The 14,213-nt window shown below is 41.2% G+C and overlaps 1 protein-coding gene across 1 annotated transcript in view; it reads left to right on the top strand.

Annotated features, from left to right (window-relative positions):
* Window positions 1-320: 320 nt before the first annotated feature.
* The window catches only part of DERA (deoxyribose-phosphate aldolase), a 48,455-nt gene continuing 34,562 nt past the window's right edge, over window positions 321-14,213 (top strand). The window contains exons 1-5 of the mRNA XM_021535160.3: window positions 321-384; window positions 8,295-8,392; window positions 10,738-10,885; window positions 11,583-11,678; window positions 13,513-13,647. Of these exons, the coding sequence (XP_021390835.2) occupies window positions 354-384; window positions 8,295-8,392; window positions 10,738-10,885; window positions 11,583-11,678; window positions 13,513-13,647 (508 nt within the window). The 5' untranslated portion in view covers window positions 321-353. The remainder of the gene's footprint in view (window positions 385-8,294; window positions 8,393-10,737; window positions 10,886-11,582; window positions 11,679-13,512; window positions 13,648-14,213) is intronic.

The raw sequence follows: 14,213 nt of genomic DNA, 5'->3' as shown, positions 1-14,213 counted from the left end.
ATGTAAAGGCTATGAAGTTTTCAGTGGCTTTGTTACCCAAATCTGCAGGTACCACTAGAAGTTTTACAGGTTGGCTGTTTATTAACCCCGTGCGGACGTGCGGCACCAGCTCCTCCTTGAGGAGTCAACACGAAGACGCCGGACAGTGCCATGATTAATCCCCACGCCAACAGCAGGCTCGGCGTTTCCGAAGGAACGGAGGGAAGGAGCATCCCCGCAGCAGCGCCGGCCGCCCGCCTTGCCCGGCTCGGTGTCCACGTGGCACCGGAGCTCCGGGGCGGCGCCGCCGCTTCCTGCCCGTGTGGGGCGGGCCCGGAGCTGCGCCCGGCCGCGCCGCGGGGCGGGGAGCGGGCATGGCGGGGCGGAACCCGGGCACCGAGCTGGGTAAGCGGCGGCCGGCGGGGCCGGGGGTCCCCGGGGGGCGCTGCGGGTCCCGGGACGGGCGGGCGGGGCTGACCTCGGGCTCCCCGCGCCCGTCCGAGCCCACTCCGGGCGGCTGCGGGACCGCGTTCCTCCGAAAGCCGAAACAGGAACGGCGCTGGGGTTCCTGTGGGTGCTCTGGCACACTCCCGTGACCGGGAGCAGGCTTTGGGCTGCGGGCTAAACACGAGTTCCGTGTCACACGTGGCTTTGGCCTGAGGGGCTCGGAGCAGGGTCAGAGGTTGTAGGACAGCCCCGCAGCCCCGGTCCTGTCACAAAGCTGGATGTGCAGGGTCAGAGGTTGTAGGACAGCCTCGCAGCCCTGGTCCTGTCACAAAGCTGGATGTGCAGGGTCAGAGGTTGTAGGACAGCCCCGCAGCCCCGGTCCTGTCACAAAGCTGGATGTGCAGGGTCAGAGGTTGTAGGACAGCCTCGCAGCCCTGGTCCTGTCCCAAAGCTGGACCTGCAGGGTCAGAGGTTGTAGGACAGCCCTGCAGCCCCGGTCCTGTCCCAAAGCTGGATGTGCAGGGTCAGAGGTTGTAGGACAGCCCCGCAGCCCCGGTCCTGTCACAAAGGTGGACCTGGTTTTCTCCTGCATGCCATTCTGGTTCTCATAGGATAATCCTTCCTTCCCTCTTTCTCACCAAGAGATTAAAAACACTTAGTTTGGGCTCTGATTTGCAAACTTGAGACTCCACCTCATCTGACTGTTCTCCTTGTTGCCTTGCTCTCTGAGGAGTGGTAAGGATTTTCCAGGTGTTTGCAGCTGGTCTCTGGGCCTGAAAGGTGGCTGTGCCTGAGATTTCCTGGCTGGAATTGCCTTTCTCCTCATTGCTGGGGAAGGGGAAAGTGTTACAGCTTCCTCAGCAAAACCCAGCTGCAGCGGTGGAATGAATTGAAGTGGTGAGGTTTCCTAGAGTCTGCCTCCAAGGTGTGATAATTTGGACATTATGAGTAGGTGGACAATGAAGTAAGTGGAGGAGACACAGGGATGGCCTCATGGAAGAGGGGAAGTAAAGGCCAGCTGGCGTGGAACAGATAGGTCTCAAAGCTGACATGAGCAGAGTTCAGGAGATTGTGGTGTCAGGTGCCTGTCATGAGAACCAGCACAGGCACTTTTAAATTATTAGCTTGTGGATGGACAGTGAGAGCTGTGTTTCAGGAATTTCACTGAAATTGTGGAAATGTCTCAGCTTTCAAAAGTGAGCTAATTGCTGTCTGATGTCCTTGTTCATGGGCTGCTTGTGAGTTTCAGGTCAGTTTAAACTGCAGCTATCTGAAGACCTGAAACAAACAATAATGTGGTGACAAAACATCACTTTCTGTTAGGAAAAACAGCTAACACAAAAGTCTACAAATGCACTCCAGTTACTTTAAACTAGGTGTGTGTCATGCTTTTTCTTAGTAAATTCAAACTTAAAATTAGTTGATATATGGGAAATCGAGAAACTTGAAGGTGAAGTCAGCTTAGTTCTGATACTTGTTGCTATCACTTCCCAGTAATCTTTGTTTAAACTAGTTGTGGTCAAAACGAGCTGGGTTAGATGTTCAGGACAGGTGTAGGAAAGACAATGGTGTGGCTGTCACCATGTTTAAGTGGCAGCTTCTAGCATCTGCCTCATGCTGTCTGCTTTAAAGAGAGAACTGCACCTCCCTGCCATTTGCTCTCCCACTAAATACGTATCTGAACTACAGCAGCATATTTAAAACAGTACTTAACATATCTTAGTGCTGTACCTTAGCTGGTAGCAGTACTCAGAAAGAACAGCGTAAACCTTTATCTTTCATGGTTACTAACAATACTCACTGCTTCTGTGACTTAGGCACTTCAGCTTTTCAAGATTTTGCAAGCCTGTGCCAGCAGCTTTAACACCAATTCAGGTGATTTGCCCTGTTTCCCACACAGCTTTGTGTAGAATTAGAGTTTTCTAACAGGGACATCTAATGGTAAAATTTATTTTATTTAAAAATATATTGTTTATGTCCTTTTCTATGTCTGCTGTTTCTGTGCTTGCTACATAATGTCATTATCGAAGCGTGAGGTCTCTGATGTTGCCATTAGAGAGTATCTATTTGTTTATCACTGACAAGCCAAACTCTTCACAAATCATAGCATGTAGTGCTTTCCTTGTGTGATTAAAAAAAATAAATACATTTTTGTAAAATTCCTTGATTCTTCCCTCCTTATCTCCTTCCCTCATACCCATCACTGTGCCTTAGTAGAAGAAGGAGTTTCCTTGGAGTAAAGAACAAGTGCATGTTACACAGGTGAAAAGACCCTGATGTGCACAGTCAGAGGCTCCCCAGTCTCATATACTGATACATCTGCTGTCCAAGAGTCATGTAAAGAAGCTGGACAAAGAGTTTTACAAGATTTTCATCGGACAAGGACTGTTTGCAGAGCTTGTGTGCTCGGGTTCCCCACAATGCCTGCAGGGATGAGAATGAATCTGCCTCTCCTGCTCTGCTCTCCAGGTCCCTGGGTTATTGCAGCCCAGATATTTAATGTTTTGTCATGCTTCAGAAGAGTATCAGGTGCAACTTTTAATGTCACTTCACAATGAAATATTAGAACATATCAGTGAGTATCTGTTTTGGAAGTGCAAGCTGCTTTGGTTTAACTGTGGGGATGCAGACACCTAAGGACCATCCCCTCTACCCAGCACTTGGAATGTACATGGAAGATGGGCTCCAATTTCTCTTTTCAATAGGAAAGAGAGATTGCTAAAACTGTCACATCTTCAGCAGAGGGACAGCACAATGGGGCTGGGGCTGGAGTGCTTGTCCTGTAAGGAAAGGCTGAAAGAGTTGTGCTGGTTTAGCTCAGGGAAATGAGGCAGAGAAGTTCATACTGGATATGTGGGAAAACTTGGGGCAGAACAATCAGGTGCTGGGACAGGTTGGGCTCAGAGAGGTTGTGCAATCTCCATCCTTGAGAATTCTCAAAACCCACCTGAATAGCCTCTCAGCAACCTGTCTGACCTCAGAGCTGATGCTGCATTGCACAGGGGGGGTTGGACAAATGATCTTCAAAAGTCTTCCAAATTATTCTATGATTATGTGTTTTATTACCTCTGTGTGTCTATGTATGTATGAATATATATACACACACACATATATATGTATGTATTCTGAGTAATGAGTAACTGGAGTTCTTTTGCAATGTTCTTGGATTCTTAAAAAACCCCATTATCTGTGTTGCTCAGACCCTCTAGTTGAAGGGCCAAAAATACATTCATTATGTTTCAATTTATATATTTTTAATTATAGTTGGTATTTCTGAGCCATCTACATGTTAGAGCTAGCCTGTTGGTAAGTGGCATTTAGATAATGAAGTGTTACATCCCTTTTCAAAACAGCACAATTCTGTTCTAATATATTAATAGCTGGTTTTAGCCTGTATTGTGGCTCTGGTTTTTCACTGTTCTAATACCTTTTGAATCTAGTGGGTAATTTTAATCAAATTTAAAGGACAAGTAGATGTCTCAGAAATAAGTTAGGTGCTGGGTGGAATTACCAAATCAGTTCTTTTGTTGAGGGAAAGGCAGGTACAGATCAGCAATGACATGAATTTTCATTGCAACTGTTTTATTTTGGCCTTTATGCCAGTAGCAGAGTCCTGTTTTACTCATGGTTGTAAGGACCACATGAGGACAGCTGGGTTTTTGGGGTGAGGAGATGTCTCAAGTTAGGGAAGAAGAGAGGGAACAACAGGGGGCTTGGACCTGTAGGAAACCAGGTTGATATTCTGCATCTCACTTCCTGAGGAAAGGCTTGTCAGTGATTTCCAAAGTGCTTTGGAGGAGGACACCATGATGCATTTTGTGTGATCCATGGACAGCACTGTGTGATTTCACTGATGGCACAAGACAGCAGAGCTGATTTCTAGTTCAGGGCTCATGCTTTGATATCCTGCTTTTATTGTCGGGATGCTGATAACTTGGAGGCTGAACTTCTGTCATGGAAAGGAAGACCCACATGAAATTGAGGATCTCAGTCCATATTGCATGTCACTATGGAAAAATAACATCAGCTTCTGTCTTGACAAATATGAATAGCCCCCAAATCTCTAAACAGCTTACATGGTAAGACAGCTGTAACAAGACCTGATCCCAATGCCTTTTCTCTCCTTTCAGGGCCTTTGCTCAGCTCTGTGTGGCCAGCTGGGGTCGGCCTGTGTCCAGCTGAGCTCCTCGTTTCTCCACGCAAGGTTCAGGACACAGTTTCAGGCTCTTCTCCCGAAAGAACAGCTTTCATCACTTCCCTTCCCCGTTTTATCGCGTGCTCATGGGCAGAGCAGGAGCACACATGCTGTCTCTGGCACACAAAATGAAATAACCAGTTGAGGGGGGCAGCTCCTTTTGGGAACAGTGCTGCCTTAAAATGCTTGTGAAACTAACGCCTCAGGCATCCTTGAGCTTTCTGTTTCGCCATCTGAAGGGATGCCATCAACACATTTTTTTTAAAGCTTCTGTAAAGCTTAGTCTGTTTTATGAGGGATGTGTTAGGAAGCTTAGATATTTATGTAATTATCCTAATGAAGTGGTTTTATTTATTGTTTTCTGAGGAAATGCTCGGTATTTTTGGATTCATGTTCTTCAAAGAGAGGAGATGAGTTTCCTGTTAAGGAATTGAATATGATTTTTTCAAATGTCTTCAGAGAAAAAAGTAAACTAGAAGAGTGATTACAGAATATTGGCTAATTAGCTGTAGTGTAACTGCTTTAATTACTTTTATCCCTGAAGCCACATGACTGTGCAGATGACTAGCAGATGACTTATTAAAAAAAAAAAAAAAGACATGTTCACACTGCAAGGTTAATGAGCCTAATTAAATATAGTTTTCCTTAGCCAGATACTAAATCATAAAGCTTGGGGGAGTGGGGGGGAAGGGGGGGAGAATCCAAAGACCGTCAGTTCTATTTAAAAAAATGGTTTTATTCTGATATTTAATGAAAAAAGGAGAAAAGATGGAATTGTGAGTGATTTTTCTGAATAAAGGCACTTAGAGCTAAAGATTTGATGAGACCTTACATGGCAAACTTTGAAAGTCTATTTAGAGACAATTATGCTGAGACATATTTGTTTTCACTTACCCATTGCTTTAATTAATGTAAGAATGGGCTTGAATAAAAGGTCTGTGTTATATGGAAGTTTCCATCTGCTGCTGCACATTACCAGAACCTTTGTCCTTCCTTGCCGTGCCATTTTTATTGCAGCATTTTATTTCCTATAGTAAGCTGCATGATGTCTCACATTAAGTTGTACAGAAAGGATGGAGTTCTGATTTTTTTGTTAAATTATTCCTTTTTTTTTTCTTTTTTTAATTTCTGCCTGTGCTGTGCACTGTGGTTTGAGTTCCTGCACAAAAAAAAAAAATACTTGGAGATCCACATTCTGTGGTCATTCAGGGACTCTTGCATTCCATGCACAAAAATTAGGTATTATAAATTACTGAGTTGCCATGTGTCAGCTACATTTGTGGCTAGCCTTGAGTCATTGAGAACAGATGGTAAAATGTGTCAGGCAGTGAAAAGGGCTTAAACCAATGGATTTTGTCACATTTGCAAAGAACAACCAGTCAGCTATTGCTGATCAGCTGATATTTGGTGACTTTCACAGGTGAATTTGGGCAAAGCAAAAGTAGTAGCTCATTTCCACTTCCACTCTCCTTCCACACCTTTTCTCCCACTATGAATTGTTCTTTCTCCAAATAGATTTATAGTTGATTATTTCCTTTAAGATGATCTAGTGTGCAGGGCTCTGACATCTTAAAAAGATTGCTTAGACCTGAGTCAGGATGCTCAAGAGTCAGGTGGAGTAGGTACAACAGCTGTATCAGACTGAATCCTCTACAAATAATGACTAATGAAGAATTAACCTCCTCATGGGTGAAATTTGTGTCTTTCCATTTAAATTTTCATATCGAACTTGAATTTTCCCTAACAGACTGAACACTGTCTTCATATTCTCCCAAAGAATTGTTTTTATAAATCATTTACTACTAGTTGGTTTTCTTGGTTGTCTCCAAAAGTGTAGAAAGAATAGGTCAGAGCAGACCAACTGAAAGGATCCTTATTAGAGAGGGAGAAGCTGAGTTCCTCATCTAAACTGCTTCTTTTAGTTTTATCACATTTTCCAAAGGGGCTGAAAGGTCACCGTGCACCCAGCAGGGTTCAAAGTTATTATAATAAATGGGATTATGATTAAATGATGCTACCTCAGCACTTAGCACAGGTAGCAGAAGAATCATAACACAGTTTGTGTTTCCCTCTGCTATATTTTGATTTATGTATGTTTCCTTCCTCATGGACTTTGTCAAATATATCCTATGTGCCTACTGCTAGGCAAAAAAGGAGGAAAATTGTAGTCATGGTTTTTGTAGCAATTTTTTCTCACCTGCTTTCAACAAGTCAGCTGAGCTGAGCTGCTTTGGGTGCAGAATGGATAAACCTGTGGCTTTGAAATTGGAAAGAAATAACAAAGATTTGTTGTTTGACTCACTTGCAACTTTCCAAGCTCTCCCTTTTCATTGTTGCCATGCAGTAAATCTGATGCTAAACTCTTAAAAAAAAAAAATCCATAAATTCCTTAGGATCCCTTTGAAATTCCTTCACTGATTTGTTTGTTCTGCTTTTAGCTAACATTTTGTGGGTTTCACTCACTAATAGCTTGTATGTGGTAATGGGACAGTGAGTGGTAGCTTACTTATGCTCAAGACAAGATTTTTTTCAGCTGTTTCATGTTGTCCTGCATTTCCTCTGAGTCATCTTTACCCTAAATTGGTTTTTGTAAGTCTAGGAAAACTTACACATACTTTGGCTAGTATATTAGTTTTCTACCTTTTTTTTTTTTTTTTTTCTATTAAAGCTATTCAGTAGGAAGAAAAAAATGAAGCATAAGATTTTTGTACAAAAATAGTGATTTTGTCTACCAGCTTTTTTTTTTAAAGTTCTAAATCTGTTTTTTAATCAATATTCTCAAGGGAAATGCAATATAACACTGTAGTAAAGGAGATTCATAGAGTGACATGCTCTTAATAAATTCAGTCACCTGGAATTATTATCTCCTAGTACCTGTCTATGCCCATGTCCATATTCTGACCTTAACTGGTGATGATATTTGATGATTGATGGTGGTGATTTGCTGATGATTGGTGGTTAATGATTGTTGATGTTATTTTCAGAGTGTTTTTGTGGAATGCTTATATTTAGAGGAACTATTTATGTTTTGGGATGTGAGAGATTTTAAAGGTACTCCAGTTTCTTTTTCCTGGGTACTCTCATGAGCAGTCTGGGTTTGATAATATTAAAAATTACACTCTGGATTTACCATACTAAGCAGAAATTTAAAGATTCAAGAGCCTGAACCCTCAGTTCTTGTTTTTCAGTCAGTTACCCTTTGTTAAGCAGTGGCCAATATTTGATTCTTCTGGCTCTAGACAGTTTCATTATTTTAGTACATGTTGTGCATCTGCTGCTCTTTGGGAATTCTGCAATCTAGAAATAAGTCATCAAGCAATGGCAGAAGGCTTTTTTTAAGAGGTTTTTTGTTTTTTTTTCCATGCTACATGTATAATAAACTTCTCAGTCCAGGGCTGGCAACACAGTGTCTCTGTCTCATCAGCACTCAGTTAATTCACTTTTAATGGCACACAAAACATGCTGTGTGAAATACCCAGTTCACAGATCATCCCCTGACAGAATCTGAGGTTATTTGAACTGGTGGTAAGTACACAGGCCATTACAAGGACATGAAAGCACAACACTCTCTTCAGAGGTTCCAAACTTTGTACAACTTTCTTCTGAAGTACCACACCATATATTAAAAGGACACAGAAATAGATGAGGCTTTTTTTTTTGTTTCTCTCCCCAGAACTTGGCTGGATCTCAAAAGTATATGTGAATCGACCTGCAGTGGTGAGGCATGCAGAACAAATTAAAAAATGGAAAACTCTGAAAGGTAATTGGCAAGTAAGTGTTCTTCTTATGTATTCTGTTCCTGTATTTTTAAAGCAGTCATTCTCCCTCTCCAGGCTGTAATACTGAATTTTTTTCAAGATACGTGTAAACTTAAAAGATGTGCTTGTCCATGTCTTATTTTAGTAATTTGTATTTGATGGTGATGGGATGGAATAAGGTGACGCATTTATCCAAACAAGTTAAAAACCTTATAACTCATGACTGGCAAAACTGCAAATGGATTTAAGTCATCTTTATTCATGAGTGGATTAAATTGTGTATTACTACCCCTCCACATTTATTCTGTTTTCCAGACAGACTTCTCTGCATGCTGCCTTCTTATTTTTTAATTTTAAAGCCGTAAGATATGATCATGGTCCCTGTCAAGTTTGACCTACCTGGATGATTTTTCTTTGCTTAAACGTTCTCAACATATGTGATTTCATTGCTTAACTAGTTTTTTTAGCTAAAATTCAAAAATCCTGACTGGCTGTAGTATTTGGTGGGGGGAAGTAGCCCACAAATGTTAGGAAAACTGACTTTTCAGCTGCTGAGATAAGGTAAATGGTTGGTTATTGTCCATCTTAGTATAAAAAGACAAACTGGCTCTCCATTCACCAAGCAACTGTTCTGCAAACAATGCTTGGGATGCCTCCCCTCTGCACACTGAACAAGTTGGTTATGTGCAACAGCAGCTGAAAACCTGGAATAGGAGGAAGGAGATGATGAAGAATCAATCTTAAGAGTGAAATGTAACAGAACAAAGCAAGAATCATTTAATTGTACTTAATTCTTAAACAAAGTTGTTCAAAATAATGGATATCGTGCAACCATTCTGGAATGGCTGAAGCTGTGTTCACAATGAGCACAGATTTTGGGTTTACAGTTTGGGGATAATTTGATGTAGGTGTAAGGTGCTACTGGAAGGTGAGAGAAAAAGGTTTCCTGGCAGCTTTTCCTTCCTGAAAGTTTGTGCTTTGTGTGTTATGATTAAATTTTTAAAAAATGGAGATAAGCAGAGGAGATTTAGACACCAGCTCAGCATTTCTTTAGAGTTTGTTAGGCATAAAAAGTTACTTGATACCGAGTTTATCAGCCCAGTGGCTCTGAGTTGGGAAATAGCATCAGTGAGAAGCTCCAGATGGTACTCCAGGACCATGGCTATCCTCAGATACCACACGTGCAGTAATGTAAAAACAAAGTCTTCTTTTGACTGAGGGTACCATGTAAATAACAAATAGAGAGAGCTACAGGCTTTGATTACAGAGATTTACTGGGGAGAAAGGGATTTAGTGTCACTCCCACAGCACAGCTGGAGAACGGATATTTATTCCTAACACTTCTCCCCTCTCCTGTGTAGAAACAGGAAAGAAAACCAAAGAAAGAAACCCTGAAACACAGAAACCCAAGCAAGGTTTTACTTTGAAGGGTGTCAGAAGCAGGGCAATCATGTCCTGTTTTTTTAACAGAGGTGATTTTCAACCTGTGCATGCTTGAATGGAAGCAGCATCACAGATTCAAATTCTGTAGCCTGTTTCCCAAAATACTCAATAGGAAAAGCCTTTTAAAAACCCTGAAGTTTATACCAGTTCTTGAAACCCCCTGACTACATCTATCTTGACTGTGATTCATGTCATAGGAGACAAAAATTCCCTCAAACAGAGGATAAAAAAATCCAAGTGAAAGTAACATAAAATTATTTCTAGGGAGAACCCCTTTCAAATAATTATGGGATGAAAGGAAGAAGCAGATACAGTCAGTCAGGCTTAGACTGACAGAGGCCAGTCCATTGCCATTGCAAACTCTCTCCCTGTACAAGTGCTCTGTAAGAAAAGTCACCTTTGAGTGAAGCCGTCACTATAAATGAACATTTTCTGGAAGACCTTCAACAGATAATTCAAAATTATGTCTTAAGCTCAACTTTAGCTCAGCAGAAAATAGCACAAAAAATTTTAGTTAAGCTTCTGTTCCATTTTTTGTTTAAAAAGTCTTTCAAAATTCTGAAGCATTTCCTTCTAAAGAATGCTTTAACCTTGTCACTTACCTCTTACTTTTGGGGTTTTTTTCTTGCACCAAAATTATGGATGTTTTTTATTCCTGATTCACACAAAAGGAAGTGGATCCTTTTGAGATCCTTTTTTAGGAAGTATCCTCTGTATCATTAGGTACTGCTGAAAACATGAACAAATACCTGCCAGCATGTCTATCCTAAGCCATTATTTGCTTATATGTTACATGCTATACATTTCCCCATTGTGAGGGTGAGAGCCAGGCTTCTGATTCCTGTACTTCTAAGGCACTTTGGCTTTGGAAGTATAAACAGAAATGCTCCATTCCTTGCTTTGTTCCCTTTGCAGGCAGCTTGGCTGCTGAAAGCTGTCACCTGCATAGACCTCACCACTCTCTCAGGCGATGATACTCCTTCAAATGTTCAAAGGCTGTGTTTTAAAGCAAAGCACCCTATCAGAGAGGATCTGCTGAAAGCCTTGGACATGCATGATAAAGGTATGGTAGCTTCTGGGGTGTGTGTTTTCTAGAGGAAAGGTCTGCATTTCCTCGTTATTTTCTCACTTTTCGGAAAGGATGTTGGTCCACTGTTTGAAGTGGTGTGGACCAAAGGAGAATCAGGCCTCTGACTGAAGCCACACACATAAAATATCAAAGATTAGTCTTTTTTAAAAACTTGGATTTATGAACTCCTTAGACAGCTGAAGTATAAAATATGAGGTCAATTATCTGGGAGTTTGAGAGAAGAGCTAGAAATGCAGTAGGGCTGCATTAACATAAAGACTGCTCAGTTGATGCTGGGCTCAGTCTAACTTGCACAAGTAAGAACAGAGCTTGGCAGTGCAGTTTCTCTTGCATCACTTTGCTGATCAAGCATAACTGTGATCAAGTCTTAACTGTGTGTGTTGGCATTAAACTGTGAGTCTGTCAATACAAATCTTGGAGTTTTAACTCCTGCTTATGCAGACTTGCTCCCAGGGTCAGGTGAAGGAATGTGAGAGAGGAAACAGTGTGAGAATTTCCTGAACCATTTGAGCATATATTGTTATACATTGAGATGTATAACAAAATCCCTGGTGTGGTGCTTAAGATCCTTGTAGAACACAGGAGTGGGAGGTGAGGACAATGCACACGTGCTTATGGAAAAGGTGGAATTCTCTGAATTATATGAAAAAGGGAACTGTGACTTTTGCAGGTATCACTGTCGGAGCAGTTTGTGTGTATCCTGCAAGAGTCTCTGATGCAGTGAGCACCCTCAAGGCTGCTGGTTGTAACATACCAGTGGCTTCAGGTATGCTTTATTTGAAAATGTCCCATTAAATAATTTGATGTTATAAAATATGTAGAGAAATCCAGGAGTTTGGACTTGCTTTTGTGTCAGGGAGTAAGGTGAAAAGGTAACAGAAGGAAGGGAATGGAAGGATGATTTTCTTCTGGTGTAATCTTTTGTTGTCTTCCAACTTCAAGCTTATCAGGAATGCCAAGTCTTTTTGCTGGAAGCTCCTCCAAGAGGCCTTTAAAATATATCAGTGTTTTTCTCACCAGGATAGAGGAAATTGAGATAGAGTGCTGGACAAGTATCAGTATACACTAAGTAGATGATGATGATGATGATGATGATGATGATGTGAATTCTAATAAAGGTTTCTTTTCCCTATCATATTTGGCTTTTAAGTGTAATCCTGTGTCAAGGTTTAGCCCAAGCCAGTAACTGTGTGCCACACACCTGCTCAAACAGCCACTTCTGGAGGAGAGATGAGAATTGGAATAGTAAAAGTGAGAAAATTTGTGGTTTCAGATGAGAGCTGCTTTTTTGTGCACTCCCAGCCCACTGACCAACAGAAGGCCTTGACTCTGTGTTGGGCTGGCACTACTGTGCACTTACCAAACCATCCCTGGAGAGCCAACACTGTTTCCTGCACAAATCCAAAACACCCTAGCTACAATGAGGATAACTATTCCAGCCAAAAGCAGCACATCCGACAGGCTGAGCTTCAAGGAAGTTGTCAGCAGAGCCAGGGGTTGTTGCCTGCTGAGCAGCCACAGTGTCAGGACATCCAAAACCTAACAGAGTTGGCTCTTCTCCAGTCACCACGCATGAGGGACAAGTCCTGAATTTACAGGAAGCAAGAAGTAAAATAAAGGAATTACTCAGGTTGGAAGGGAGCTCTGGACATGATCTGGTCCAACCCCCTGCTCAAAGCAGGGCTGACTTTGAAGTTGGATTGTCACCCTGATTCTTAAGACTTTCTAAAGCCTTCTAAGTTTACATTATTTTGGAGAACTTTCCCACACAATTTCTGTAAACAACATATTGTTTACATTCTTTTATGGGGGTGGAGAAAACTTGATATACTAGTAGTTTGTCCAATATCTTTGGAGAGGTGGTCCATTCACTCTCCAATACAATGTCACCTTTGGGAAAGTATAAAAGTCAGAGTCAGATAATAAACTTTCTTCTTTACCTTGCTAATAGCAGGTGGCTCGCATCGTGCTTTCACGTGTCCTATAGCGACATTAGATCAGGTGTTTAATGCTAAGATACATGTGAGTTTTTTGTTCTTGTTTCATTGCTGTGTAGGGGAAAAATATGTACTAAATGCATTTATATGTCAGAGAGAAGGAAAATCTCTGACAGAGCCATTATTTTTTCAATTTCCAAAGTTACCTTTGGGTTTTGTACATAAATTTTTGTACATAATTTTAAATAGAACTCATTGAAACCAATTTTCGCTATATTATGATTTAACCGTTAAACAACATTATTATGTTTTAAGTGAAGATACTGCTTAAAAGAATTGGAGAAAATAAAAAAAATATATATTGCTTCATATCAGATTGTTTGCTGTTCTGGAAAACAAAGGCACGTGAAAGATCTTTTCAGAAGATGCACTTACCTTGCTGAACATTGGTTTTTGAGGGTAGAACCAATGTTTCTTATTGGTGAAGAGAGAGTAGGATGAAGTGCCTGTAGATTTTTTTAATCATGTCAAGCATTAATAAAAAAGAATAACATTCAAACTTTTTGCTGTATTACTGGTATTTTCAATTTTATGGTCTATTTATAAAACTTTAACACATTCATAAAGCATTTCTTCCTTCTCTCTGCACCCCTTTCATGCTAGTGGCTGCTGGGTTTCCATCTGGACAAACTCCTCTGGAGACAAAACTGGCTGAAATAAGGCTGGCAGTGGAATATGGTGCCCGAGAGATTGACATTGTCATTAGCAGGAGTCTGGTGCTGACTGGCCAGTGGGAAGGTAAGTAAAAAAGTTCCTTTGGCAAGGAGCCTAAACCTTTCTATATGCACATGCAAGGTCTGTCTTTGTCTCTTCCCCAAATCTCTCCATCAATCCTTGAAGAATTTGGTCTCTCCCCTCAGAATAACTGATAATCTGGGGCTCTGAGCTAAATAAAAACTATTTAATCAATTTATGACAAAGGGTTGCATTTTTTTGAGAGGAATCCTGTTGGAAGCTGTGTCAGGCTGGGCAGGCAGAATGACTTTGTGGTTTGAAAATTCAGTTCTATTCCCTCAGTGACTTTAGAGAATTTTGTGTACAGCATTCAAAAAACTAGCAAGTAAAGCCTAATTATTTGAAGAGTTTTGTTAGAAAGCCCAAGGGGCTGCTAATGTAGATGATACCTTTTTAAATATACATGTTTCATTTCTTGACAAATACACATATTTTAGTTGCTTTCTTTTTGCTGAAAGTTGAGGGTACAAATTGACTCTTCGTATTATTATTGATGTTCTGGCGTCTGTAGACTAGTACTAATTAGTAGGAACAATAATGCTGAAGATGGTTTTTGCTCTAATTGCATC

The sequence above is a fragment of the Lonchura striata genome, chromosome 1A (assembly GCF_050655825.1).
Source record: "Lonchura striata isolate lonStrDom1 chromosome 1A, ASM5065582v1, whole genome shotgun sequence".
NCBI lineage: Eukaryota > Metazoa > Chordata > Aves > Passeriformes > Estrildidae > Lonchura > Lonchura striata.
This window is presented reverse-complemented; position numbering and strand designations above follow the sequence as displayed.